At 58.8% G+C, this 26,167-nt stretch overlaps 3 protein-coding genes across 7 annotated transcripts; 2 read left to right on the top strand and 1 right to left on the bottom strand.

Annotated features, from left to right (window-relative positions):
* The first annotated feature begins 197 nt into the window (after positions 1-197).
* VAV1 (vav guanine nucleotide exchange factor 1) lies at positions 198-12,829 on the top strand. 2 transcript variants are annotated; one of them, XM_083815282.1, is made up of 27 exons: positions 199-1,746; positions 2,464-2,580; positions 2,687-2,745; positions 2,837-2,902; positions 3,425-3,533; positions 3,638-3,727; positions 4,212-4,280; positions 4,653-4,759; positions 5,426-5,522; positions 6,116-6,211; positions 6,559-6,627; positions 6,892-6,978; positions 7,215-7,300; positions 7,688-7,820; positions 8,243-8,352; positions 8,465-8,566; positions 9,022-9,119; positions 9,666-9,688; positions 9,799-9,844; positions 9,955-10,091; positions 10,647-10,712; positions 10,920-10,951; positions 11,367-11,483; positions 11,577-11,664; positions 11,762-11,876; positions 12,337-12,485; positions 12,590-12,829. In XM_083815282.1, the coding sequence occupies exons 1-27, from the start codon at positions 1,543-1,545 to the stop codon at positions 12,641-12,643; spliced, it is 2,526 nt and encodes an 841-aa protein (XP_083671408.1). In that variant the 5' UTR covers positions 199-1,542; the 3' UTR covers positions 12,644-12,829. The 2 variants fall into 2 exon arrangements, with proteins under 2 accessions (XP_083671409.1, XP_083671408.1); XM_083815283.1 differs by lacking the exon at positions 6,559-6,627 and having other exon boundaries at positions 198-1,746.
* On the top strand, positions 12,820-20,806 carry LOC310888537 (adhesion G protein-coupled receptor E3-like; the record flags this gene model as incomplete). 4 transcript variants are annotated; one of them, XM_083815292.1, is made up of 16 exons in its annotated part: positions 12,820-13,423; positions 14,725-14,778; positions 14,894-15,043; positions 15,176-15,231; positions 15,431-15,511; positions 15,844-15,994; positions 16,200-16,307; positions 16,397-16,563; positions 17,640-17,807; positions 17,917-18,117; positions 18,731-18,966; positions 19,145-19,211; positions 19,636-19,727; positions 19,846-20,011; positions 20,104-20,199; positions 20,336-20,806. In XM_083815292.1, 16 exons carry the CDS (start codon positions 12,820-12,822, stop codon positions 20,387-20,389), a joined length of 2,451 nt encoding a protein of 816 aa, XP_083671418.1. In that variant the 3' UTR covers positions 20,390-20,806. The 4 variants fall into 4 exon arrangements, 2 of the variants coding, with proteins under 2 accessions (XP_083671418.1, XP_083671417.1); XM_083815291.1 differs by having other exon boundaries at positions 19,843-20,011; XR_014575923.1 differs by lacking the exons at positions 20,104-20,199; positions 20,336-20,806 and having other exon boundaries at positions 18,688-18,966; positions 19,846-19,891.
* Positions 20,807-20,941: 135 nt separating this feature from the next.
* LOC310888538 (C-type lectin domain family 17, member A-like) lies at positions 20,942-26,066 on the bottom strand. Its single transcript, XM_083815293.1, has 10 exons — positions 25,929-26,066; positions 25,547-25,597; positions 24,850-24,969; positions 24,681-24,731; positions 24,468-24,581; positions 24,013-24,075; positions 23,205-23,294; positions 22,889-23,055; positions 22,327-22,436; positions 20,942-21,956 (listed from the first exon to the last, which is right to left on the bottom strand). The coding sequence occupies exons 1-10, from the start codon at positions 26,002-26,004 to the stop codon at positions 21,821-21,823; spliced, it is 978 nt and encodes a 325-aa protein (XP_083671419.1). The 5' UTR covers positions 26,005-26,066; the 3' UTR covers positions 20,942-21,820.
* Positions 26,067-26,167: the final 101 nt, after the last annotated feature.

Below are 26,167 nucleotides of genomic sequence, written 5' to 3'. Positions count from 1 at the left end.
TGGGGGGCTGGAGCTGGGGGGGAGGCTGAGATGTGGGAGTCACCCCCGTGGGGGACATAAGGGTAGGGAAGGACACCCGGTCACCCATGTGTGTGCCCCCCCCCCCCAAAAAGGGAGGGGCTGCCGGGAGGCCCGGCTCCTTCCTCATTTCGGGGAAGGCGGCTGGCGGGGGGCCACGGCCCTTGCGACACTGCTAAGGGGAGGGACGGGGGGGGGGGAACAGGGAGGACACGGGGCACAACGGGGAGTGGGGGGTCCTGGGTCACCGTCCCAGGACACCTGGGGCCCTGGGGGTCTTGGGTCACTGTCCCTGGGCACCTGGGTCCCTGGGACACCTGGGTCATCATCCCCAAGCACCTGGAGCCCTGGGGGTCCTGGGTCACAGTCCCCAGGCACCTGGGGGTCCTGGGGGTCCTGGGTCACCGTCCCCGGCCACCTGGGGGTCCTGGGTCACTGTCCCTGGCCACCTGGGTCCCTTGGGGCCCTCATGGAACAGGACAGGTCACCATGTCCAACACCTGGGTCCCCATGGACCAGGACCAGGCCACTGCCCCATCCAGCTGGGCCCCCCGGGCCCCCTCAATCTCCAGGCGTGCCGGTGGGGCCCCCCGGGGACCCAAGGGTGCTAGTTCCTCCCCAGCCCGACATCCGGGCGCCTGCTCCCACCATCCCCCGCGGCCCCCCGGGGCGCAGGCGCAGCACCCCGCTCCGACGGCTTCCGGCCCCCCGCAATCCCAAGGCCTCGGTCGGGCCCCGCCACCTCTCTTCCCCCAGGCGGGGGGTCCCCGAGGCCACCGGACCCCCACCCACCACCACCACCCCGAGACGCGGGAGCGGAGGGGGAAGGAACGCGTCCCCTCCCGGACGTGGTGGCAGCGGTAGGAAGACGAAGGTTGCCGCCTGCTCCTCCCCACGGCCGCACCGCGGGGCCCCGGCGCCATCATCTCCTCCCCAGGCGTGGGCGTCCTGGGGGGGCAAGGACCCCCCACTGCCGTGGGCTCCTCTCCAGAATTGGTCCCACCCGGATCCCATCGCCATCGGCTCCTCTCCAGAAGGGGTTGCACCCCAGAACCTCATCTTTGCTGCTGCTCCTGCCCAAAAGAGGTCCCACCAGGACCTCATCTTCATCGCCTCCTCCCCAGAATTGGTCCCACCAGGATCCCATCTCCATCAGCTCCTCCCTAGAAGTGATCACACCTGGACCTCAACTGTAGTAGCTCCTCCCCAGACGTGACCCCACCTGGATCTACCTCCATCGGCTCCTCCCCAGAATTGGTCCCACCAGGACCCACCTCCATTGCCTCCACCCCAGACCACCCCAGGACCCACCTCCACCCCAGACGTGACCCCACCAGGACCCACCTCCATCGGTTCCTCCCAGACGTGACCCCACCAGGACCCACCTCCATCGGTTCCTCCCAGACGTGACCCCATCAGGACCCACCTCCACCCCAGACGTGACCCCACCAGGACCCACCTCCATCTCGTCCACCGCAGACGTGGTCCCACCAGGACCCCCCCTCGCTGGCCCCCTCCAGCACCATGGAAGCGTGGCGGCAGTGCGCCCGCTGGCTGGTGGCGGCGCGGGTGCTCCCCGCGGGCCACCGGGCCAGCAGCCCCGGGGGACAAGTGTGGGACCTGGCGCAGGCCCTGCGGGATGGGGTGCTGCTCTGCCACCTCCTCAACGCTCTCCTGCCCCGCGCCGTGCCCCCCCGGGACATCTGCCCCCGCCCTCAGATGTCACAGGTGGGACCAGGGGCAAGAAACCACCGGGAGGGTGGGAAATAGGGAGTGGGGACAGAATTGCCCTAGGGAGGGGCGGTTGGGGGGTGATTGCCCCAGGGTGGGGGTATTGGGGTGCTGGGGCCAATGGGGATGATGGGGACAGTGACAACGATAGGGCTGGTGTGAACGGAAGTGACGGTGATGGTGGTGGTGGGGGTGATGGTGACAATGAGGATGATATTGACAGTGGGGTTGATGGTGACAATGGGGTTGATGGTGACAATGGGGTTGATGGGGACAATAGGGGTGATGGGGACAATAGGGGTGATGGGGACAGTGGAGGCGACTATGACAATGGGGGTGGTGGTGACAATGGGGATGATGGTGACTGGAGGTAACTATGACAATGGGAGTGATGGTGACAGTGGGGGTGATGGTGACAATGGGGGTGATGATGACGGTGGAGGTGATGTGGACAACGAGGGTGATGTTGATGGTGACAGTGACCATCGGGGTGAGAATGACCATGGCCACAACAATGAGGTTGCTGGCCGTGGCCATGGCCATGGCACCAATGAGGGTGACAGTGACAATGCTGGTGACCGTAACGATGATGGCGATAATGGCGTAGCAGTGACAAAATGCTGCCGAAAATGTTCTGGGGGGCAATGGCGAGGATGGGGGTGACCGTGGGGGTGGCGGTGACAATGGGGGTGACGGTGATGTGTGACCCCGCAGTTTCTGTGCCTGAGGAACATCCGCACCTTCCTGACTGCCTGCGCCGACAAGTTCGGGCTCCCCAAGCATCGCCTCTTCGGCGCCTTCGACCTCTTCGACGTCCAGGACTTCGGCAAGGTGGGGGCATTGGGGACACGCCTGGGGACCCCCAGGTGCCCAGCCGTCTCCCCCCCCTTGTGACCCGGCCACCACCACCTCCCCGGTGACTCATCCTTGTCCCCAGGTGATCGACACCCTCTCCACACTGTCCTGGACCCCCATTGCCCAGAGCAAAGGCTTCACGTGAGTGCAGGAGACCCTCCGCCCAGGACCCCCAACCCTGGGGGGGGGCAGTCCCCATGGGACTCATATTGTGTGTCCCCCCCCTCCCCAGGCCCTTCCCCACCGAGGACTGCGTTGGGGACGACGACATCTACAGCGGCCTCTCAGACCTCATTGAGTGAGTGGGGCAGGTTGGGGGGGGATTGGGGGGCCTTTGGGGGTCATTAGGGGGGTATCGGGGGTCATTAGGGGGGTATTAAGGGAGGGTGGGGAATGTTAAGGGGTCTTAGGGGCTTTTAGGGGCTCCAGGGGGGTATTAAGGGGGGCTGGGAGGTCGTGGGGGCTTTGGGGTGTATTCAAGGTGCGTTTGGGGGGGTATTGGTGTGTCCTTGGGGGCTCAGGGCGTGCTTTGGGGTCCTTCGGGAATTATTGGGGCAATTTAGGGGTGGTTTGGGGGCCTCCAGAATATCTGGGGGTTCTTGATTGAGACCCAGAGATTCCTGGGGTACCTTGGGGGGGTACCTTGGGGGGGTACTTTGGGGGCTCCAGGGTACTTGGATAGGGTCTGGGGGTACTCTCGGGGTAACCCATGCGTACCCAGAGGTATTTGGGGTGGTTTCCAGGGTTATGTGGGTGGGGGGTCCCGGCAGATATTTGGGGGTATTTGGGGCGCGGGAGGTACCGGGCTGTCCCCACGCAGTGACACGGCGGAGGAGGACGACGACCTCTACGACTGCGTGGAGGCCGAAAAGGACGACGGCGACGAGATCTATGAGGACCTGATGCGGGTGGAGGCCCCCCCGGCCACCGTGAGTGTCCCCCCCCCCGGGTGCCTGGGACCGCCCCCCCCGGGCTTGCTGCCAGGTGTCTGGGTGTCATCGTGCCCCCCCCCACGTCCCGCTGTCCCCTGCAGAAGGTGGAGGTGGACCGGAGGCTGTGCTGCCTCCAGGAGCTGCGGCAGACGGAGGAGAGGTACACGGAGACCCTGGAGTCCATCTGCCAGGTGGGAGGGGGACATGGGGGGGGTGTGGGGGAGGGGGGGTGCATGGGGGGGGCGTGGGGGACATGGAGGGGCATGGGGGTATGGGGACATACAGGAGGACGCAGGGAGTATGGAGGACATGGGGGGGGCACGGGGGAATATGGGGACATGGGGACATAAAAGGATGGGGGAATATGGGGACATGGGGGGGACATGGGGACATTTGGGGGGGACATGGGGGAATGTGGGGATGGGGGTGGAAATTAGGGGAACATGGGGACATTTGGGGAGGGACACGGGGACATTTGGGGGAGACACTGGGAAACGGGGGGGTATGGACCACTTGGGGACACAAGGGGACACGGCAGGACACATGGGGGACACGGAAGCAGACGGTTACACAGGGGATGGGACACGGGGACGGGAACAAGGGGGCGCTAGGACAGGTTTCCCCAGCGCCCCCAGTCCCCCCTCCCAGTGCTCCCAGTAACCCCAGTGCCCACAGCACTTCCTGCGGCCGCTGCGGCACTTCCTGCAGCCCCAAGACCTCGAGAGCATCTTCATCAACATCGAGGTGACCCCAGTAACCCTTCCCAGTCCTCCCAGTGACCCTCCAGTGCTCCCAGAAATTGCAGTGACCCTCAGTAGCCCTTCCCAGTCTTCTCAGTTACCCCTCCCCATGCTCCAAGTAACTGCATTAACCCCCATTTCCCACTCCCAGTACTCCCAGTAACCCCACCCAGTGCTCCCATTAGGTGCAGTAACCCCCAGCAGCCCCTCCCAGTGCTCCCACTAACAGCCCAGTTCTCCCAATTACCCCTTCTAGTACTCCCAGTTACCCCTCCCAGTGCTCCCAGTAACTCCCCCTCCCCCCAGTAACCACAGCTGGGGGGTCCCAAAGGGGGGGGGGGGGGCCATTTTGGCACTGACCCCCCCATCTGCGCAGGAGCTGCTGCAGCTGCACCGGCTCTTCCTGGGGGAGCTGCGGGGGGCAGTGGGGGGGCCCGGAGGGGGCCGCGGGCTGCCCCCCCTCTTCCTCGCCTACAAGGAGAGGTGAGGGGCTGGGGGGAGGGGGCTCCTGGGGGTTTTGGGGTGTCTGAGAGGGTCCTGGGGGAGTAATGGGGGGTTCAGAGGGCATTGGGGAGTCCGGGGGGGGGGGGTCCTGGGGGTCAATGGGGGGTCCTGAGAGCATTGGGGGGGGTCCTGGGGGAGGGTCCTGGGGGGCAATGGGGGGCCTGGGGTGCATTGGGGGGTCCTGGGAGGGTCCTGGGGGGTAATGGGGGGTTCTGAGGGCATTGGGGGGTCCGGGGGGAGGTTCTGGGGGAAAATGGGGGGTCTGGGGGGCATTGGGGGGGTCCTGGGGGCATTGGGGGGTCCTTGGGGAATAGGGAGCCCACCTTGGGTCCAATCCCACTCACTTCGGGTTCATTCCCGCCTGTTTTGGGTCTGATTTCAGGTCCAGCATCAGGCCCATTTTGGGTCTAATTCCACCCATTTAGGGTCCAATTTCAGGTCCATTTTTGGCCCAGTTCTGCTCATTTGGGGTCTGATTTCGAGCCCGATTTCGGCTTCATCATGGTTCCCCTTTGGGTCCAATCTCCCCCATTTTGGGTCCAACTCCATCCATTTCGTTTCCGACTCAGGGTCAGGTGTCAGCCGGGTTCTGGCTACATTTTGGGTGGGTTTTGGGGTGAATTTGGCCACTTTTGGGACCGACAGGTTCCTGCTCTACGGCCGCTACTGCAGCCAGGTGGAGGCGGCCGCCCGGCGCCTGGACCAGCTGGCAGCCGGCACCGACCTCCGCATGAAGCTGCAGGTGGGTGTGAATGCTGCCCCCGACCCCCCCACCCCTCACTCCTGACCCCTCCCAGGACCTGGCTGACCCCCCCACCCCACCCCAGAACCCCGTCTATCTCCATACAGCCCTGTGTCCCCCCACGGCACCAGGATCCCCTCCTCTTGGGACCCCCCCAATCCCTCAAGACCCCTGTGACTCCCCCCCTCCAGTCCCCTCTGAGCCCCCCTCCCATCCCTCTGAGCCCCCCCATCTCCCCCCATTACCCCTCGGACTCCCCCAGGCCCCCCATGACCCCCGTGTCCCCCATCCCTTGTGACCCCCAATAACCCCATGTGACACCCCCCCCAGCCCCTCTTGACCCCTTCCCCCCCCACACACTACCCCCCCTTGAACCCCTGACACACCATAACGCAGTTCCCTGGGACCCCCACGACCCCCTTTGAGCCCCCCCCAACCTCTAACCCCCCCCCCCTTGACCCCCCAGACCTCCCTATGTTCCCCCATCAACCCCTGTGACCCCCCCCCCCATGGCTCCCTGGCCACCCCATGGCCACCCCCAGACCCTCTGTGACCCCTCACGACCCCGTGACACCCCCGTGCCCCCCCCCCAGGAGTGCTCACAGCGAGCCAACAACGGGCGCTTCTCCCTGCGGGACCTGCTGATGGTGCCGATGCAGCGGGTGCTCAAGTACCACCTCCTGCTGCAGGTCTGCTCGTTGAGGACACCCCCGGGGCCCCAAGGGACACCTGGGTCCTTCGGGGGACACCTGGGTCTCTTGGGGATGGAAGTGTCTCTTGGGGTGGGGGACACCTGGGGACCCAAGGGACACCCAGGTCCTTCAGGGGACACCTGGGTCCCTTGGGGATCGAAGGGTCCCTTGGGGTGGGGGACACCTGGGTCCCTTGGGGTACATCTGGATCACTTGGGGGGGGCGGGTACACCTGGGTCCCATCCAGGGGGACACCTGGGTCCCCTGGGGGCACAGCCGAGTCCCTTGGGGTGGGTGGGACACCTGTGACCCAGCCCTGTCCCCCCCCCACCCCGTCCCTTTAGGAGCTGGTGAAGCTGACGCCGGAGCCGGCCGAGAGGGAGAGGCTGCGGGCGGCCCTGGATGCCATGAGGGTGGGGGCCGGGGGCCACTGCGGGGGTCCTGGGAGGGTGAAGGGGGGGTATTGAGGGATCCTGGGGGGTCTGGGGGGGTCCTGGGGGGTCTGGGCAATCCTGGGAGGTCCTGGGGAGGGGTCTCAAGGGGGTTCTGGGGGCTCTTGGAGAGGTTCTGGGGGGGGTCTTGGGGTGCGAGGGGCTCCTGGGGGAATATCGGGGATCTTGGAGGGGGGTCTTGGAGGTCCCTGGGGGTCTGGGAGTATCTGACTTGTGCCCCCCCAGGACCTGGCGCAGTGCGTGAACGAGGTCAAACGGGACAACGAGACCCTGAAGCAGCTCACCAGCGTCCAGCTCTGCCTCCACAACATGGTGGGGACCCCCCCTGGCCCCCCCGACCCCCCTCCCAGCACCCCCTGACCCCCCTATGGCACCCCCAAATTCTCCTGGTGCCCCCCCCCCTTGTACCCCAGACCCTCCTGGTCCCTCTGCGCGTTCAGTTTTGCCTCCACGATGTGGTGGGGCCTCCCACCGGGATCCCAGACCCTTCTGGCACCCCTGGGCCCCCCCCTTGCCCCCAGTGATGTCCCCTCCGGTGTCCCCCCCAGCCGCAGTCCCTGGCGCAGTTCGGGCGCCCCAAGATCGATGGGGAGCTGAAGGTGTCCAGCACCGAGCGGCGCTCCAAGGTGGACAGGTAGGACGGGGCACGGGGACACCTATAGGAGCATCGTAGGGACACCATGGGGACACCAACAGGGATGTCATGGGAACACCACAGGGACATGGGGACACCACCAGGACACCTTGGGGACACCCATGAGGATATGGGGACTCTGTGAGGTCACTGCAGGGACACCACTAGGACATCACAGGAACATCATGGGGACACCATGGGGACATCAGGACAGCACAGGGACACAATGGGAACATCAGAAAACAGGGACACTAACGAGGACACCCTGGGGTCACCCTTGTGCCCAGAGCAGGGGACAGAACAGGAGCCACTGCGCAGCAGGGGGGGGACATCCTGGGGCATGAGGGGCTCTGGGGGACCCCGTGCCACCCCTGTCCCCGTCCCCAGGTATGGCTTCCTCCTGGACAAGGCCCTGATCATCTGCAAGCGCCGGGGGGACTCCTACGAGGCCAAAGAAGTTGTGGACCTGCAGAGCCACCAACTGCGGGATGGTGGCCTTGGTCCCCGTGACGGCAAGAAGGTACCATGAGACCCAGGTGTCCCAAACTCGGGTGTCCGGGTCCTTGGTGGCCCCACGCATCCACGTCTGCTGGACTCAAGTGTCCAGGTCCTCAGTGGATCTGTTGGAGCCCAGTGGCCCCAGGTGTCTGGTCCTTGGTGGCCCCAGATGTCTTCTTGCCAAGGTGTCTGGGTCTGTTGAACCCCAAAATCTGGGACCCTACAGGACCCGAGTGTCCGTGTCTGGGGGACCAAGAGTTCAGGTCCTTGGTGGGCCCAAGTCCCCAAGGAAGGAACCTCAGTGTCCTCCCAGAGAACCCAAGCACCCCGGTCTGGTGGCCCCAAGTGCCCAGACCTTGGTGGCCCCAAGTGCCCTGGTCTGGTGACCCCAGGCACCTGGGGTCAGTGAAGCCGGGCACCGATGGCCTCCACCCATGCCCACAGTGGACCCACACCTTCCTGCTCATCGACACGGCCGGGCTGCAGGGCTACGAGCTCTTCTTCAAGACACGTGAGCTGAAGAAGAAGTGGCTGGAGCAGTTCGAGATGGCCCTGTAGGTGCCCCCACACCTTGGGATGGGGGAACCTGCACCACCAGGGGGTCTGGTGGCCTCGAGGGGCACAGATTTGCCCCACTAGACCCAAGTCCCCCCCATTTCTCGCCAGCTCCAACATCTTCCCTGAGCACGCGCTGGCTGATGGGCATGACTTCCAGATGTTCTCCTTCGAGGACACCACATCCTGCAAGGCCTGCCAGATGTTGCTGAGGTGGGAGACCAGAATCATGTCCTCGGATCCCTCCATGGACAGGCTGGTGTGGGAAACGGTGGGGGTGGGGGGCTCTGAGGAAAGGGAAGGCCCCGGGGAGGCGGTTGGAAGTGGGGTGAGGTCTTCATGGGTCAAGGCCCAGGTGGGTCAAGCCCAAGGTGAGTCAAGGCCTGGGTGGGTCTAGCCCTGGGTGGGCCAAGGCCAAGGTCAAGCCTTGGGTGGTTCAAGCCTGGTTGAGCCGAAGCCACGGTGGGTGAAGACCACGGTGGGTTGCTTCTGGTTGGGTCAACGCCAATGTTGGCCAAGGACCTGGTGGGTCAAGGATTGGCTGCCTCCAAGGCCAAGGTGGGTCCAGGACTGGGCCAAGCCCGGGTGGGTGAGGTTGGTGGGGCCAAGGGGTGTCCCCATGAGCTGACTGTGTCCCTGTGTCCCCCCGTGTCCCGGTGGCCCCCCAGGGGCACGTTCTACCAGGGGTACCGCTGCAGCCGGTGCCGGGCCCCCGCGCACAAGGAGTGTCTGGGGCGGCTGGGGACCTGCGGCAGGGGCGGCACTGGTGAGAAGCATTATGGGATAGTGGGGGATTCATGGGATGGGGGAGCGGGGCGTTATGGGATGGGGGAGCGGGGCGTTATGGGATGGGGGAGCGGGGCGTTATGGGATGGGGGAGCGGGGCGTTATGGGATGGGGGAGCGGGGCGTTATGGGATGGGGGAGCGGGGCGTTATGGGACGGGGGAGCGGGGCGTTATGGGATGGGGGAGCGGGATGTTATAGGACAGGGGAGCGGGATGCTGTGGGATGGGGGATGCAGGATGCTGTGGGATGGGGGATGCAGAATGCTGTGGGGTGAGGGAGCCAGACATCACAGGATGGGGAGGGGGGCACTGTGGGATACAACATGGCCAAGGTGGAGCAGGACATTGCGGGATAAACAGATGACCTGGGGTGGAGGAGGGCCTTATGGGAGCCCAGGTGGAGCTAGGCATTGTGGAGTACCCTAATGAGGACCACCACCCCCAGGAACCTAATTAGCACCGAGCATTAACCAGGGCAGGAGTTAACTACCCCCCACTAACGAGCAATTCCTCTTCTCTGTCCCAGATTCGAGCTCTGGCACTAGGAAGGTAACAGTAAAATGGGGGAAAATGGGCTGAAATGCCCCAGATTTGGGAGTGGGGAGGTCCTGGTGGTGCCGTCACCCTCTGGAGCTCATCAGGATCTCACTGGTCCCCAGAACAAGTCACAGCGACCGGGTCCTGAGAAGAAACGGGGAGACCTGGGTGAGTCCAACCTTGGGGGTGTCTTGGACATCTGGGTCTTCATGTTTGGGGGTCGAGGGGGGTGTCCTTCCCCCCCCCCCCCACGTCATCATGTGCCGTCCTTCCCCCAGGGCTGCCCAAGATGGAGGCGAACCAGCACTATGGCGGGGTGCCCCCACCACCGGGGGCCATGGGTCCTGCCCTGCGGCTCAGCCCTGGGGACATCGTGGAGGTCACCGTGGCCGAGGCCGAGCAGCTCTGGTGGCAGGTGGGAAGCCTCTGGGGACAGGGCCACCACGGTGGGGACAGACCCCGATGGTCACAGTGGGGATGGACCTCTGCTATGGGGACAGATCCCCCATGGCCATGGTGAAGATGGACCCCAATGACCATGGCAGGAAGGACCCCAAAGGTGGGGACAGACCCCACCATGGCCATAGTGGGGAGGGACCTCTAGGAGGGGCTGGGGCAGCCCCCCAAATCCATGCTGGATCCACGTGGTGAAGTCAGAGCCTCCTGCATCCACCGTGAGCCAGACTAGATCCCAATGATGAGCTGGGGAGCTGTGTTTGGACTGGATGCTTATGGGGTTGGGCACGACCCCGCACCACTAGGATGACCCCCCACCATGGCTCTGGACACCCACAGCTGTGCTGAACCCCCCACCATGGGGTTGGACCTTCATGGCCAGGGTGGACCCCTGCGATGGAGATAACCCAGGCTCCCACAGCCATCCCAGACCCCCACAACGGGGACAGACCCTGTTATGGGGCCAGGGGACCCCCATGGCCCCCACCCCAGCACCATGGTCCTTTGTCCCCAGGGCAGGAACGTGGTCAACGGTGACGTGGGCTGGTTCCCCTGTGCCGCTGTCAGACCCTTCATCTGCGTGAGTACAGGGACACCAAAGCCCCCTGAGATACCCCAAAATGGCTCCAAGGAGCCCCAGGGGTTGGGCACTGTGAGGATACCCCCAAAATTTTGGGGGTGTCTTGGTATTCGGAAGGGGAGGGAGATATGGGATATGGGGGGGGGGGCTCGGGGGAGTCACCCTCTGTCCCCCTCTTTGACCCCCATCTCTGCCTCTTTCCCACAGACGCCGCTGCCGGATCTCTCAGTCTACCTCTGGTCGGTGTCAGGGTCCCCTAAATCCTCCTCTGGAGGCCCCATAAATCCCCCAGACCACCCCAAATCCTCCCCTGGGACCTCCATAGGCCCCAGACTCCCCCACCCCAAATCCTCACCAAGGAACACCCCACAGCCCCTGGCACCCCATGAATCTTCCCCAGGGGCACCCCATCCTTCCTGGGGTCACCCTATAGCCTCTACCCCCCCGCCAGATCCCTTCTTGGGGTCCTTCATCCCTCCTGCAGCCACCCCCCTGGGTCATCCTGTCTCCCCCAAACCCCCCCTTGATGCCTCCATCCTTTATGAAAGCCCCCAAATCCTTCCTCAGGGTTGTCCCATAGCCCCCAGATCACCCCAGGAAGGTGGGGAGGGTGCTGGTTTGGGGGCTCAGGACCCCCATCCTGTCCCACCCCAGGTACGCGGGCCCCATGGAGCGGGGGGAAGCCGAGCAGATCCTGACACCCCGCTCGGATGGCGCCTTCCTGGTGCGGCAGCGGGTGAAGGACGCCGGTGAATTTGCCATCAGTATCAAGTAGGGGCTGGGGACACCCCCGGGGACCACCCCTGGGGTTGGGGGGGAGACAGGAGGATCGCCAGCTCAGCCCCCCCATGTCTCTACATCCAGGTACCGCACAGAGGTGAAGCACATCAAGGTGATGACGGCGGAGGGGCTCTACCGCCTCACCGAGAAGAAGGCCTTCAAGGGGCTGGTGGTGGGTGTTGGAGCCCCCCGCACCCCAACTCCGGTGCCTGGGGGACCCCCGTTGGGGCTGGGGGCTTGTGGTGACCCCTTGACTGTGTCGTCTGCAGGAACTGGTGGAGTTCTACCAGCGCAATTCACTCAAAGATTGCTTCAAGGCGCTCGACACGGCCCTGCTGGTGCCCTTCAAGGAACCTGAGAGCCGGGCTGGCCCCTGGCCACCCGGTAGGACCTGGGGTGTGGGTTGGGGCGGAGGTGGTGGCAGTGGGATGGAGGTGGTGGGCTCGTGGTGGTGGGATGGACATGGTCAGGTCCCCCATGGTGCTGGAATGGACGTGGTGGGATGGACGTGGGGGTGGTGGTGGTGGTGGTGGGATGGACGTGGTGGCTTCTTTCCCGTACCAACGTCCTCAGGTCGATGGGGAGGAATGGCCAAAGAGAGACAAGTTATTGGGTCTTGGTGGGGGGCTATGGGTGAGGTCACAGGGGCACGCTGAAGGGGGCAGTTGTGTCACGGGGACAGTTGTGTCATGAGGACACCTCAAGGGTGATGGCCAAGGGTTGGCTTGAGAGAACGGCCATGGGACAGCCAAGGGGGGACAAATGACCAGGAGAGCCAGGTGGTGGCGGGGACTTGGCCAGGGGGTGGCCGGGGGGTTCTCACCATCGTCCCCGTCCCCCCCAGGGGCCGTGCGCAGCTTCGGCTCGGCCAAGGCCCGCTACGACTTCTGCGCCCGGGACCGGACGGAGCTGACGTTGCGCGAGGGCGATGTAATCCGCGTCCTCAGCAAGAAAGGCCACCCAGGCTGGTGGAAAGGCGAGATCTATGGGCGGGTACGGCCCCTTCCCCCCCCCCACTCCCGGGACCCCCTCCGGGACCCCCCCTCAGGGACCCCTCCGAGGTCCTCACCCCCCTCCTTGTGTCCTTCCTCCCCCAGGTCGGCTGGTTCCCCGCAAACTACGTGGAGGAGGATTACTCGGAGTACTGCTGACCACAGGATCCCCCAGTCCTGTCCCCAACCTCATGTCCCCCACCCCAGTCCCCTGTGTCCTGTCGTGTCCCCTCCCCCCTCCCCCCCACCCCCGGAGGTCACTGCATCCCCCCCTGCCCCCCCCCCTCCCCATTTAATTTATGCCTCTTCCTGCCCAGGAGGGGCAATAAACGAGGATGACGATGAGGATGTGGTTGTGGGGTCACAAGGATGTGCTTATGGGGTCGCTGTCACTAGGGAGGGACCCAGGCATCTGGGTAGGGTACAAGGATGTGGTTATGGGGTCACGAGGATGTGCTTATGGGGTCGCTGTCACTAGGGAGGGACCCAGGTATTATGGCAAGGATGAAGTTACGGGGTCGTTGTCACTAGGAAGGGACCCAGGCATCCGGGTAGGGGACAAGGATGTGGTTATGGGGTCAGGAGGATGTGGTTATGGAGTCACTGTCATCAGGAAGAGACTCGGGCATCCAGACAAGGACAAGGTTATGGGGTCACTGTCCCTGGGAGGGGACCCAAGTGTCCCACCAGGGACGAGGCCACCAGGACCCCAAGTGTCCAGGGGGGGGAGCCTCGTCACTGCCCTGAGGTGCCACGAGTGGCCTCGGGCCTCAGCCCGCAGCGAGGCGGGGGAATGGAAGGGGGAGGGAAGCGGTTTTGGGGCCGAACGGTGGTTTTGGGGCCGTCCAGTGCTGCTTCCGCTCTGCCACCAGTGCCGTGGTGCCACCGCGTCCCCGTCACTTGTCATGGGGTACCCCCACCTCGCCGCCTGCCTCTGGGGTGAGTCATATCCACCCCCTCCCCAACCCCGGTGTGGATTTGGGTTGAAACGGAGGGGAATAGGAAAAGGGGAAACTGAGGAAGGGGGAAGCAGGTCAGGGCTGTAGCAGGGAATGGTCCAAATTGAAATTGCAGCAAAATAGTTTTTTTTGAATCCTGTGAGGAGGCTGGAGGGGTGTCAGATACCAAATGGAGGGGTTTGCCCCCAAAACGGTGGCTTTGAACCTGGGAACGGACATGGTTGAACCCTAACGTGGGGTTTTGAGCCCTGAAAAAGGGGGCGGTGAGCTCTGATGCGGGTGGGATGACCTTAAAAAGTAAGGTTTTTAGCCCCAGTGGGTGGGTTGGAGCTCTGGTGGGGAGAGATGAGCCCCAGAAGGAGGTTTACATCCCCCAAAAGAAAGGTTTGAGACCCAAAAGGGGATTTTGAGACCTGACTGGGGGGGGGGGGGGCAGGAAGGGTGTTCTTAACCCCAAAGGTAAGGGCTGAGTTGGGATGGGGAAGAATGAGGCTCACAAGGGGGTTTTGAGCCATGATGGGGGGGCATTTGGGCCCAGAGAGGGGGTGTTTGGTCCCAAAAGTAGGGATCGACACCCCCAAAAGAAGAGTTTGAGACCCAAAAGAGGGGGGTGAGATGGGCGGGGGAGAATGTGAGCCCAGAAAAGGGGATGTTTAGCCCCAAAATGGTAGGGCAGAGCTCATATGGGAAGGGTTGAGCCCCAAAAGGGGAGTGTTCAGCCCCAAAAAGGAGGTTTTGAGTCACGAAAGGAGGCGCTGAGCCCCAAAAAGGAGATTTTGGTTTGTGATAGGAAGTGTTGAGCCCCAAAAAGGGGGGTTTGAGCCCCAAAAAGGAGGTTTTAAGTCACGATAGGAAATCTTTGAGCTCCGAAAAGGAGGTTTTCATTTCTGAGGAGGGGGGGATGAGTCCCAAAATGCAGGGTTTGAGCCCTGATGAGGTGTTTGGACTCCCTAAATGGGGGGGTTGAGACACAAAAAGAAGGGTTTGAAATCCCAAAAGGGGGGTTGAGACTTGAGGGGGTATTTAGCCCCCAGAAGGGGGTTATTTAGCTCCCCCAAAAAAAGAGGAGGGGGGGGGGCAAAAAGAAAGGTTTGAGCCTCAAAAGGGAATTTTGAGCTCTAGTGAAGGGGGGCTGAGCCCCAAAAGTGGGGAGGGGGGGCATGCTTAGAAAAGGGGGATTTGGAGCTACCCAAAGGGGATTTTGAGCCCCCCAGATGAGTTGAGAGCCCTATGGGGGTGTCACAGAGCACTGACACCCCCCATAATTTCCCCCCCTTCCAGCACTGTGCTGCCTCCTGAGCCTCCTCCATGCCGCTGCCGGCACAGCGTCCACCTGTGAGTTACAGGGGGGGATGGGGGGGCTCAGACCCGGGTCCTCTCCCCATCCTTTTGGGGAGGGGGGGAGCTTGGGACCCACCCTCATTCCCCCTCCCCCCGATGTCCCCTGCAGTGCAGTGTGACACCCAGTCCTGCTCCGCCAGCAGCTGCTGCCTGGGGCTCCCTAGGACGAGTAGTAGGCAGCAGGGGGGGGGACGCTGGGTCTGCAGGTGCCCCCACGGCATGGTCCACACCGTCCAAAACTCCGCCGTCGTCTGCCAAGGTAACAGGGCAAACGCTTTCACCATTCCCCCCCTTTTTTATATTCCGTTTCCCCTTTTTTCACCCTTTCCCCGCCCCATAACCTCTTTTTTTTCCCCCATTTTCCCCAAACTGTGACCCCCTTGCCCTACAGAGGCCTGCAACGTCACCACCCAGGAGATTATCAGGGAACTCTGCAAGGAGAAGAAGGTGGGGTTTGGGTGGAAAAATAGAGGTTTGGGGCAAAAGAAGGGGGGCATGGATGAAGGGAGGGAGGGATGGATGGACAGACAGATGGAAGATTCTGGGGTTCCAGGGTGGGTGGTGAGGCAGGGAAGGACAGACAGAAGGACAGATGTCCGTGGGGTGCAGGTCAATGTCACTGTCCCCCCTGTGTGTCCCCCCCCAGAGCTCCCCGTTGTGCTCCCAGCTGTTGAACACCACCGAGGACCTGAAGGAAACCTGTGACACCACAAAAGAAGGGCTTCAGGTGACACGGGGGACAGCAGGCCTGTCCCAGTGTTCCTCCTGTTCCGGTGTCTGTCCCCATGTCCCTCCCGTCCTGGTGTCTGTCCCCTACACATGTCCATCCCCTACATGCCTCCATCCCCTACACATGTCCATCCCCATGTCTGTCCTCCTACACACATCCATCCCCAACGGGCATTCATCCCCACGTCCATCCTCTACACGTGTTCATCCCCTACATGCCTCCAGCCCCGCCTCCAGCCCCCTACACACATCTATCCCCATGTCCGTCCTCCTCCGCACCTCCATCCCCTCCACGCGCTCATCCCTGCGTGCCCCCCCCGTGTCCCCCAGGCTGTGCTGAGCCAGCTGCAGAACATGGTGATGAAGGAGCAGTGCAACCAGCGCGGAGCCATCGCCACCACGCAGCTGATGGAGAACATGGAGGCCATCGTGCTGCAGGCAGGCCGCGGAGGCATTCTGGAGCTGAACACCACCACCATACGTATGCCCCCCGTCCCCAGCACCCATGGGTGCCCCCGATGCTCCCCAAACCCCTGCAGCACCCCAAAAGCTTTTGGGGCATTGCAGTGCCCTGAGAGCCAGCTTGGCGTTTTGCTCGTACCCATTCCCTGGAGTCTGCAAGAGCACAGTGGTGCTCAGGGCAGGCAAAAGACCCCAAATGCCTTTTTTTTGTTGCCCCAAATCAGAGGCCAAGACAGAGCTGGTGAATGATACGTGCAGAACTTTGGGGCGGGAACTGGAGCTGAATGTGAACGAGGAGAAGCTGAACATCAACTGCAGCATGTTGCCAACAAGTATGGCCATTGCACGTGGGGGTGCGGGAGGAGACCAAGAAGCCTAAATTTGCTATTTGGGGGTGGTTTTGACCCATCTCTCCGGGCAGACACGGAAGCAGTGGCCTTCATCGTCTACAAGGGGTTGGAGAACTTGCTGAATAACATCACAGAGCTGCCCCAGTGGGTGCTCAACTCCCACGTAGTCGGCGGCACCGTGGGGAAAGTCAACATCACCTTCCCCGTCACCTTCGATATCACCCTGAAGCACCAAAAGGTGGGTGCTGGGGGGCCCTGGGGTGCTGCTGGGCAGGCGCTGGGTGGGGATTTTTACAAGTATTGCACGGCAGGACCTGTTGCAGCAGGGGCGTTGCAATGGTGCAAGTTTGGAGCGTGGCTTTGGTGCGGTTTGGTGTGAATTCAGGGTTGGTGCAGCCCCATCCTGGTGCAAATTCAGATCCAGCGTAAATTCAGGGTTGGTGTAAATCCCCAGCCCGGTGTGAATTTGGACTGTGTGCATCCCTGTCACAATGCAAACCTGGATCCAGCACAAATCCAGACTCGGTGCATCCCCATTCTGCTGCAAATCTGGACTCCGTGCAAATTTGGGTCAATGCATCCCCATCCTGGTGCAAATTTTGGGTTGGTGCATGCCCCTCCTGGTGCAAATTCAGACTCAGAGCATGTCCATCCCTATGCAAATCTGGATCCTCTGCCACTTTGGGTCTGTGCATCCCCACCCTGATGCAAATCTGTATTTCTTGCAAACTCACTTCAGTAAACACCGCCCTGGTGCAAACCCAGATCCAGCGCAAATTCCGGACCGGTGCATTCCTGCCCTGGTGCTAATTTGGATTTGGTGTGTCTCTTTCCTGGTGCAAATCTGCATGTGGTGCAAATCCTGATTTGGTTCGGCCCTGTCCCGGTATACATTCAGACTTGGTGCATCCCCATCCTGGTGCAAATTCGGACCTGGTGCATCCCCATCCTGGTTCGAATCTGGGGTCGGTACATCCCTGTCCCAGTGCCAATTAGGATCCCACGCAGATCTGGGGCTGGTGCATCCCATCGTGGTACAAACCAGGATTCCATGCAGATTTGGGCTGGTGCATCCTCCTGGTGCAAACATTGCATTCGGCGCATCCCGGTGCGAATTCAGATTTGTGCATCCTCACCCCAGAGCAAATCTGGGCTCGGCGCATCTCCCAAATTCAGATCTCGTGAAAATTCAGGGTTGGCGCATCCCCAAGCCAAGGCTCGGTGCATCCCTATCCCCGTTGGCACCCAAAGGTGGGAAGGGGCGACACCAACCCTATGCGGGGCTGAAACCTCGAGCGGCGTCATGCTCCGCAGATACCGCGGGAGGGTGAGGAGCTGCTCTGCGTGTCCTGGAAGCTGAACGGCTCCAAGGGGCAGTGGACTCCGGAGGGCTGCCTACGCTTAGGTGGGGACAACTCGAACTCCATCTGCGCCTGCAAACACTTCTCCACCTTTGCCGTGTTAATGAACAGAAAAAACGAGGTGAGGCCCTGCGTATTTCACGTGTGCCCACACCATTTCACATTCTCTCCTTGCCCAACAGTTGAGCTTGGATGGGACAGGCGTGATGTCATGCGTGATGTTACTGTAGATGCATGAGAACTATGCGCTGGACGTGGTGACCTACGTGGGGCTGTCGGTGTCGCTGCTCTGCCTCTTCCTCACCATTGTCACCTTCATCCTGTGCCGCTCGCTCTGGAGCATCAGTATCTCCCTCCACCTGCAGCTCAGCATCTGCCTCTTCATCGCTGACTTCCTCCTCCTCGTGGCCGAGCACCTCACCACCAAGGAGGTAAGGGCTCCCTGGGGTCTCCTCGGGGTCTCCTTGAGCATCTCGGGGTCTCCTTGAGCATCTCAGGGTCTCCTTGAGCATCTCGGGGCATTCAAGGGTTCCTTGAGGTCTCCTTGAGCATCTTGGGGTCTCCCCAGGATCTCCTTGAGCATCTTGAGTTATGGTGTAAGAAAGGTTTGAAGAAGGTTTGGAGACCTGCGGTCCAACCCCATCTCAAAGCAGGTCCCACCAGTTGAGGTTCTTCTCGGTCCTTGGTCCCATTCTTGCTGTGGGTGGGTGAGAGCACCTGAATTAGGATAACTGAGGCTGAACAGGATGTTTGGAAGCCTCCAGATCACCCCTGAACTCAAAGCAGGTCCACCCAGTTGGGGTTCCTTGAGGCTGTTGGGTCCCTTCTTCCTCTGGGAGGGTGCAGCCGCTTGAATCACAGCCGAGCTTAGGATGGAGAAGACCTTTGGAAGTCTCTGGTCCACCCTGAACTCAAAGCCCTCGCGGTTCAAGGCCACAATGGGGCGTTTGGAACATCTCCGAGGGCTGGAGATGCCATCACCTCCCGTGGTGACACCAAAGGTCCTCCAAGAGCCAACCACAGCCTCGGTGTCCCCCCACTCAGCTGGCGTGCAAGATAATAGCCGGCTTCCTCCACTACTTCTTCCTCGCCTCGTTCGCCTGGATGTTCCTGGAGGGTTTGCACCTCTTCCTCACCGTCAGGAACCTGCGCGTCCTCAACTACATCAATGCCAACCGCTTCAAGCGCAGATACATCTACCCCGTGGGCTACGGCCTACCAGCCATCGTGGTGGCCACCTCCGCCGCCATCCACCCCAAAGGCTACGGCACCAAGCAGCAGTGAGTCCCACCTAGGCTTGGGGTCAACCAAAGGGGTGGGATCGGCAGAGAACACCGTGCATTTTGCTGGAATCTCCCCCAAAAAGGACGCCACGGCGTCTGGGCGTGGGTGTTTTCAACGCCACTGAAACCGCCCCGGGGCGGTCGGGGTGTTTTTTGCCTTTTTCTGCCCATTTAGCTGCTGGCTGAACACAGAGGGAGGCTTCATTTGGAGTTTCGTCGGCCCCGTCTGCGTCATCATCCTGGTGGGTGTTTTGCGGCAGAAAAGGGGAAAAATTGAGGGGATAGAGAAAAATTTAGACATCTTTAAGGACAGTGTTAAGCCAATGTCCAATGAACCAGGTGCACCTGGTGGAGGTGGCACTGTGGTGTGTTAATGATGGGGTTTTGTATCATCGGCCCCTTTTCCAATCCAAATTCATGATCGTGCTCATGGTTCCTCCCCCACAGACCCTAAACTGAGCAACTTTTGAGATTTGCCTAAAAAGAGCAAGCTCACACATGTATTTAAGGGTGACATTATGTCCCGCGGGCTGCGTGTGCTCGGTGGAGGTCACACCATGTAGCATTGGTGCTTTTTTATTTTTTCCTTACAGTTGACCCTTTTCCACCCCAAATTTCCAGGCCTATCTTGAGAAATTTAAATATATTTTTTTGCTTTCTGCACAGATTAATCTGACGTTTTTTCTCATCACCCTCTGGACGCTGCAGAAACGACTCTCCTCCCTCAACGCCGACGTCACGGCCATAAAAAACACCCGGTGGGTTTTTGCGCTGATGGAAAGCGTTGTTTGTTTGTTTTTTTCTTTTTTTAATTTGGAGGAAGAGCATTTGGGATGGTTTTGGGGAGAAAAACGAGGAAAATGGGTGTCCCAGCAGGCTGATGACGTTCAAGGCGCTGGTGCACGTCTGCATCCTGGGCTGTACGTGGGGTGTGGGCTTGCTGCAGGCGCCGGGGAGGGATGTGGTGGACTTTGTCTTCACCATCATCAACAGCCTCCAAGGAACCTTCATCTTCCTCGTGCACTGTGTCCTCAACCGGCAGGTACCGGGGCGGGGGGGGGGGAGGGGGCGGGCAGGTGGCGATCTGGGGGGGACAGGGGACACTGAGGACACGGCCACACGTGCTGTCCGCAGGTGACGGAGCACTACCGGCGCTGGTTTCGGGTGCTGGGGCGGTCGCCGAAGCCCCAGGAGGCGCCCACCACCGAGATGCGGATCACCTACGTCACGGTAAGGGTGCCCAGGCCCCCTCGCACCCCCTTCCTCAGGGTGTTCGGGGGGCTGGCGAGAAACTAACGGGGTCCCTGCAACCTTTCGGACCTGTTTCTGCCTCATTTCACCCCAACTTGGGCCCTTTCTCCCCCAGGAAGGGGAAAGATCACAGAGCCACAGCGCCGAGGGCTGCGCGTGGGAGAAGTGACGGTGGGGACGCACCGGACCGGCTCGCAACCACCGTTTTTCAGCACATTCGGCCCATTTTTACCAGATTCCTGATCATCTCACCCATTTCCAGTGTGTTTTTTTTTTTCCCTCTGAACAGTGTTTTTGGAGTTCCCCCCCCACAAATCCAACCAATTTTCAGCACTTTCCCCAAGAAACAAGCCATTTTTAGCTTTTTCTCTCCCATTTTTAGCACTTGCCCCAAGAAACAAATCATTTTTAGCATTTTTCCCCCTTTTCTAGTATTTTCTCCCAAGAAACAAGCCATTTTTACCATTTTCTCTCCCATTTTTACCATTTTCTTTCTTGTTAAATTAACAAGTTTTTATTGAAAGCAGAAGCATATCTTTGTGCCAGTGCTACCACTGGTGGACTTTTCTCTGAAAACAGTCTGAAATGGCTAAAAAACAGTTTCATTTTCAGCCACAGGTCCCCTTCTTATTGATTTTTCCAGCAAATTTCTCAAGCCTGGCTCAAATTTCCTAATTTTCACAGGGGAAGAGGGAGATCCCAAGGTTAATTTTCAACCCAGAGAAGGAATTTTGTTACCTGTAATGAATCGTTGTGTTTCGACTGATCGATAACATATAAATCATCCTCTCCCTCAAGTTTTAGCTTACAATCTTTTAAAAACTATCATTAAAATCAAACCACGCTTTGAATGTGTTTCCTTGGATTTAACCTGAAACTTTCGGCCACCGGGGTGGTCTGATGCAGCCGCTTTATTTGTTTAGGGGGGTAAAAGACTGAATGGTGCTGTTTCTTTAAAAAAAAAAAAAGGAAAAAGGAAAAAAAAAAGAAAAAAAGAAAAAAATATTTATTGGATGATAATGTGATAATGTGCTGAATTAAGAAATGTGCAAGTGAGTGAAATTAGGGTTTTCAGAAGAATTCGGGTTGGGGTGGGTTGGATGTGGGGCTACAGCAGGGCAGAAGGTGGGGGCTGGTGGCTGCAGGAAGGGAAGGATAAATACAAGAAAAAGGATTCAAAAGTGGAAAGAAAAAAAAAAAGGATTTTTCCAGAAATTTCTGAGAGTTAGGCAGAAACCAGAGTGCAGTACTGGAGCTAGGGGGAAAAAGGAGAAATTCAGCAATGTGGAGAAACGGGACTGGTTTTGTGCCGGTGAGTGGGTTTTTACCTTTCCACAGTGGCTTTTTTTTTTTTAACCAAACCCACCCTTTTCTTTTTGGTGTTTGGTGGGCCAGGCTTGCAAGGCTCGTGGTTGCAAGGATTTCACTGGATTTAGGGATTTGTGCAGGCAAGAAACAGGAGCATGGAGCCATCAGGGTGAGCCAGATCTCCCCAGAGCTTTGTGACTTTGTCCAGCTCCTGAGAGGGAAGTTTAAAATGTGTTTTTCTACTTGCGCATTGGAAATTGTCTGAAAACAGGAAAAAAAAACATGGCTGAAGTCAGCAATTCCAGGACTTTTCACAAATCCAATGGTTGGAGTGGGAGCAGTGCTCGTCAAACCAGATGCCGTTGGACCCCATGGTGCCACAGCTGTTCTTGTCCCTGTTGCTGTTCTTGCTCCACGTGTTCCAGTAGCTGGAGAGAGGAAAAAAGAAGAAAGGGAAGAAAAAAGAACAAAGAGAGGCAAAGGGAAAGGGAAAGGGAGAAGGAGAAAAAATAAAAAGAGCGCCACAGTGGCAGAGCTCTCCCAAGAACAGGGGAAATTTTTATTTCAAGGGAAGGAGTCTGCTAAAAAGCTCCATCCTGAACCCCAGAAGGTTGTTTTTGTTTTGTGTTGTTTTGCCACCAGCAAGAAAAAATGCTCCAATAACAGCATTTTTCTAATGTAAGCCCTTTGGTTTGTGTAAAATTACCTAAACAACCCTATTTCAGTGGCTCAAATTCACCTTTTTCTCCTCTTGGGGTGATTTTCCAATTTTAGGGAATCCCTGTATGGATTTTTTACCTCACACTTAAAGGTTTGCCATTTGTCCAGAGCCAGTCACCTCCCTCCGGCTTATACGTCACTCCCATCCAGTACATGTTGCTGTTGTTCATGTTGTCCTTCAGGAACGTCTAAAAAGGCAGAATTGGGTAAAGCAACCCCAACAAAAAAACACAACAGTTCTGGGGACCCCGTAAGTAATATGGAGAATCTCTAAGCTTTTGGTAATTGGTGATATCATCACCACAGCTGAGCAGCATTTTTTGGTAAAAAGTGAATAGATTTGGTGCCTTAAAGCAAAATGCAAACACAGTGCTCTGGAAAGGATATTTTAACCCTTTTTGACTCATTTTTAGCACTTACTCCTAAAAAGAAGTTTTACTTTACCAAACTTGGCTTAGCCACCAAGCACTTGTCTCTACTTCAAATAACTGAGCAGATGGCCAATTTAAGCCAAGAAAAAAAAAAGGAGGTTTTGGAGGTCCCCTGTTTGCCAGAGTAGGAATTCTGCTAAAAATAGGGGGTTTGGGCACTGTGCAAGCTGAAAAAATGGCAGTTTTTCACTTGAAAGTGTCTGGCTGACCTGCTCCAGCTCCGATTCGACAATGACCAGGTGAGCGTCTTGGTCAATGCAGGTCTCCTTCGCATCCGACCAGCTCATCGTCTCCGTCGAGAAGTAGTAGCAGCTCCTCTCGAAGATCTTCCAGCCAGCCAAGCACTTGTTGTCCGGGAGAGTTTGGCAGATCAGCGCTGGAAGGACAAGAAACCCCCAAAACGTCTCAAAATCAGCACAGGTCACCCCAGTTTTCCAGCATTTTGGGGCCAAACCCAGGTTTTTCTCCTGGTGCGTGACCAGGTGATGGGGCACCGTCACGACAGCGATACTCCCGTAGCTTTACCTGCGATGTCCTGCAGCTCTTTGTAGTACCTGCGCATCCCGCTCCGCACCCTCGTCTGCTCCTGCCGCGACTCCGACATCTCCTGCAGCACTGGGGAGCACAGCAGGGTGAGCCCCCTCTACCCACCCACCCTTTTTCCCGCTCCCCCCTTTGGGTTTCCCAAATCTTCGGCTTTTTCTCCCGAGATTTAGTTCATTTCCGCATGCAGAAATGGGCTGTAAAAGCTCCTGCATCACCAGCTGCCTGTTTTGCTGCACGGTTTTCTTTTTGGGTGACATTTTGCTGCAATATCACTCATAATAACATTTAATTAATCACTCATTTGGCAGCAGTTAAGGAGTTGGCCAATTATATTTGACTTTTGCAGAATTTTCAATAGGATTTACACCCTTCCTGTCCTGTAACAGAGGTAACAGGGTGGATTTCCCCCCCGGTGAGCTCCTAATCCACAGCCAGGGTAACTCCCATGACACCTAGAGGGCTGATTTGCTCCTGTTTGCACCCTTTTGGGGCTAATTCCATTGGGATTGAGGCCAGAGCTTGGCCAGTGCCCAATTTATGCTGTTACCCCACAGCAGTTCCCCGTGGATCAGTGGAAATTGGAACCAAACCGAAGCTGGTGATGTTCCACTAAGAGATGGAGCAGAACCAGGAGCCACCCTCCCCCAAAAAAGTCATTTTTTATTCAATTTACACCAAGTAATGAAACGTGGTGCCGGAAAGGACACAAACACCCCAAAATCAGGGCCTCCCAGCTCCCACTAAGCTGGGAGCACATCACCGTGGGGCTGCGCATCCAAGGACCTACTGTTAACTTGGGTCTCTGACTGGTTCGACTTCAAGAGCTCCAACTCCGCCGTGATTTGCACTTCTGGAATGGAAATGATGGAAAAAAACGTGGCTGGATCACATCAAGGAATGTGCAGTGACCTCTAAATTTACCCAGTTTAAGATTTTTTGGGCTGAGTGAGAGATTTATTGTGAATTTACACCCTGGACCAAAGATGGAGCACCGATGGCGTGGGGGGAAGGAGGCAGATGTAGCACCCCGAGGGCAATTTGGAGACCCTAAAACTCATGTAATGGAGTGGAAATTTAAGTATTTGTGGTGACCGATGGGCTTTAGCTACAATATCAGCAAGGATGCGTGCTTAAAGCATCAAGAGACGCACGTTATTTTTCACGGTGAGAAAGCTTTTTTTAGGGTGTTTCACCAAACCAGCTGCCTCCCAGCCCAGCGGGGCCGCTTGTGGGGCCACTTACGTTTCACCAAGACCAGCGCGAGGAGCAGCACCCACGCGACGAAGCTCAGCGCCAGCAAGACGTAGAGGACGGCCACCGACGTCTGCCTGGGGCCCCGTCCGGACTCCGGGTCGTCTGCGGAGAGCAGTGCGGGGAAATCAGGGAGGAATCAGGAGAAAAACCCACTCGAGCCCTCTGGTGTCAGCCTAGGTGAGACAAAATGAAGCGACTGACCTGTTCGGGAAGGATTTGGAGACGCCGGTTTCCCCGCCAAGATGTAAACCCCTGTGGAGAGGAAGGAAAGCATCACTGGAGGGCTTTTTTAAGGCATTTTAGGGTCAAATCCTGCCCCGCTGAGGTCCTCGACCGCATGGGGAATGCAGAGAGAGGAGGTGGGTGCTACCTGTGCCTCCTTTGCTCCTCTGGCTCCGCAGATCTTCGTCAGATGGTGGTGGTTTGCGATCCGACTCCGACACGGACACGTCGTCGTAATCATCCTCGTCGGCGAAGCTGTCTGGGGACGCTACGGGAAAGAAAAATGGGTGAAATTTGGGTTTTCTTCTGGGCAGGAATCCCAGCTGTTAACAATCAGCTCGATCCTTCGGGAAGCATCAAAAATGCAATTCCCCTTGCAGAGTTAGCTGCAGTTTTGGTAAATCCGCAGGAGCTCCAGCAAGATTTTTCTCACTAGGTATAATTTAATCATTTTTATGGAGTTTTATAATGTCGCTGCACTCTTCCGGAGCTGGGTCCTCCCCCTGGTCGCAAATCTAAGCGATTCTGCTGAAGTCTGAACTCCTCCATGCCAGGAGGGGACAAATTTCAGCTGCGAACTTGCAAACCCTTGCTTCAAGCGGGTGGAACGATAAATTCCCTCTCACTTTCTCCAGGGAAGATTTTCAAGTTTTGTTTTTTTTAGGCAATTTGGTCTCATCTCATGGAAGGAGCCAAATTCAGAGAGAAACACCGCGTATAGAGGCGTATTTGACCGAGCAAGCTGAAAATAAAGCCCGGTTCAGCCTTGGGGAGGCACCTCAGGGAGTTCTGCTTTCCACCCGTGCTACAAAAAAAAACCTGAAAAGGTGAATATGCTGACTTACCCGGCCTGAAGTCACCCAGGGGTGTCATCTTCCCAGCAACGGAGTAAATTCCTGCCAAAAAAAGGGAAGGAAAAGAGTGTTCAGGATAACAGCAGGATACTCAAAAACTCTTGTAACGCCATCACCACTGGCGAGGGTGCCGCTGATGCTTTTTGAACGTCCGGCGCGGAGTTTGTGTGTGTAAAATTAGGTGAAAACCTGGAGATTTAGGGGATTTTTCAGCTAAGAGCGGAACCCGTGTGACCCTGCGCATCCCAACGCTTTTTGCCCCGCTCCGTACCACGACGCTGCCCTCCCGTGCGATCCGATGCCTCCCCACCTCACCGGGACCCCCGCCACCCCCAGAAACGCCCAGAAAAGGTGTTTTCACCCCGCTTTTTACCTGCTTGTCTCACCAGCCGCTTGGCAGGGAGCGGCGGGGGGCCCAGCCAGTTGCCGTAGGTCTCTTGCTGGGCCATGCTTGGCCGGGGCGAGCGGCCGCGCAGGCGCCCGGCGGGGAGCTAAACCCCCCGGCACGCAGCCCGGCACACCCCTCACCGCCTCCGGCACCCCATTTTGGCCAGCGGTTCGGCCCCAAGGTTTCGGTTCCTCTCCGCGCCGGGACGACGGTGGCATGCAAAT

Source organism: Anser anser (assembly GCF_964211835.1).
Source record: "Anser anser genome assembly, chromosome: 38".
NCBI lineage: Eukaryota > Metazoa > Chordata > Aves > Anseriformes > Anatidae > Anser > Anser anser.
This window is presented reverse-complemented; position numbering and strand designations above follow the sequence as displayed.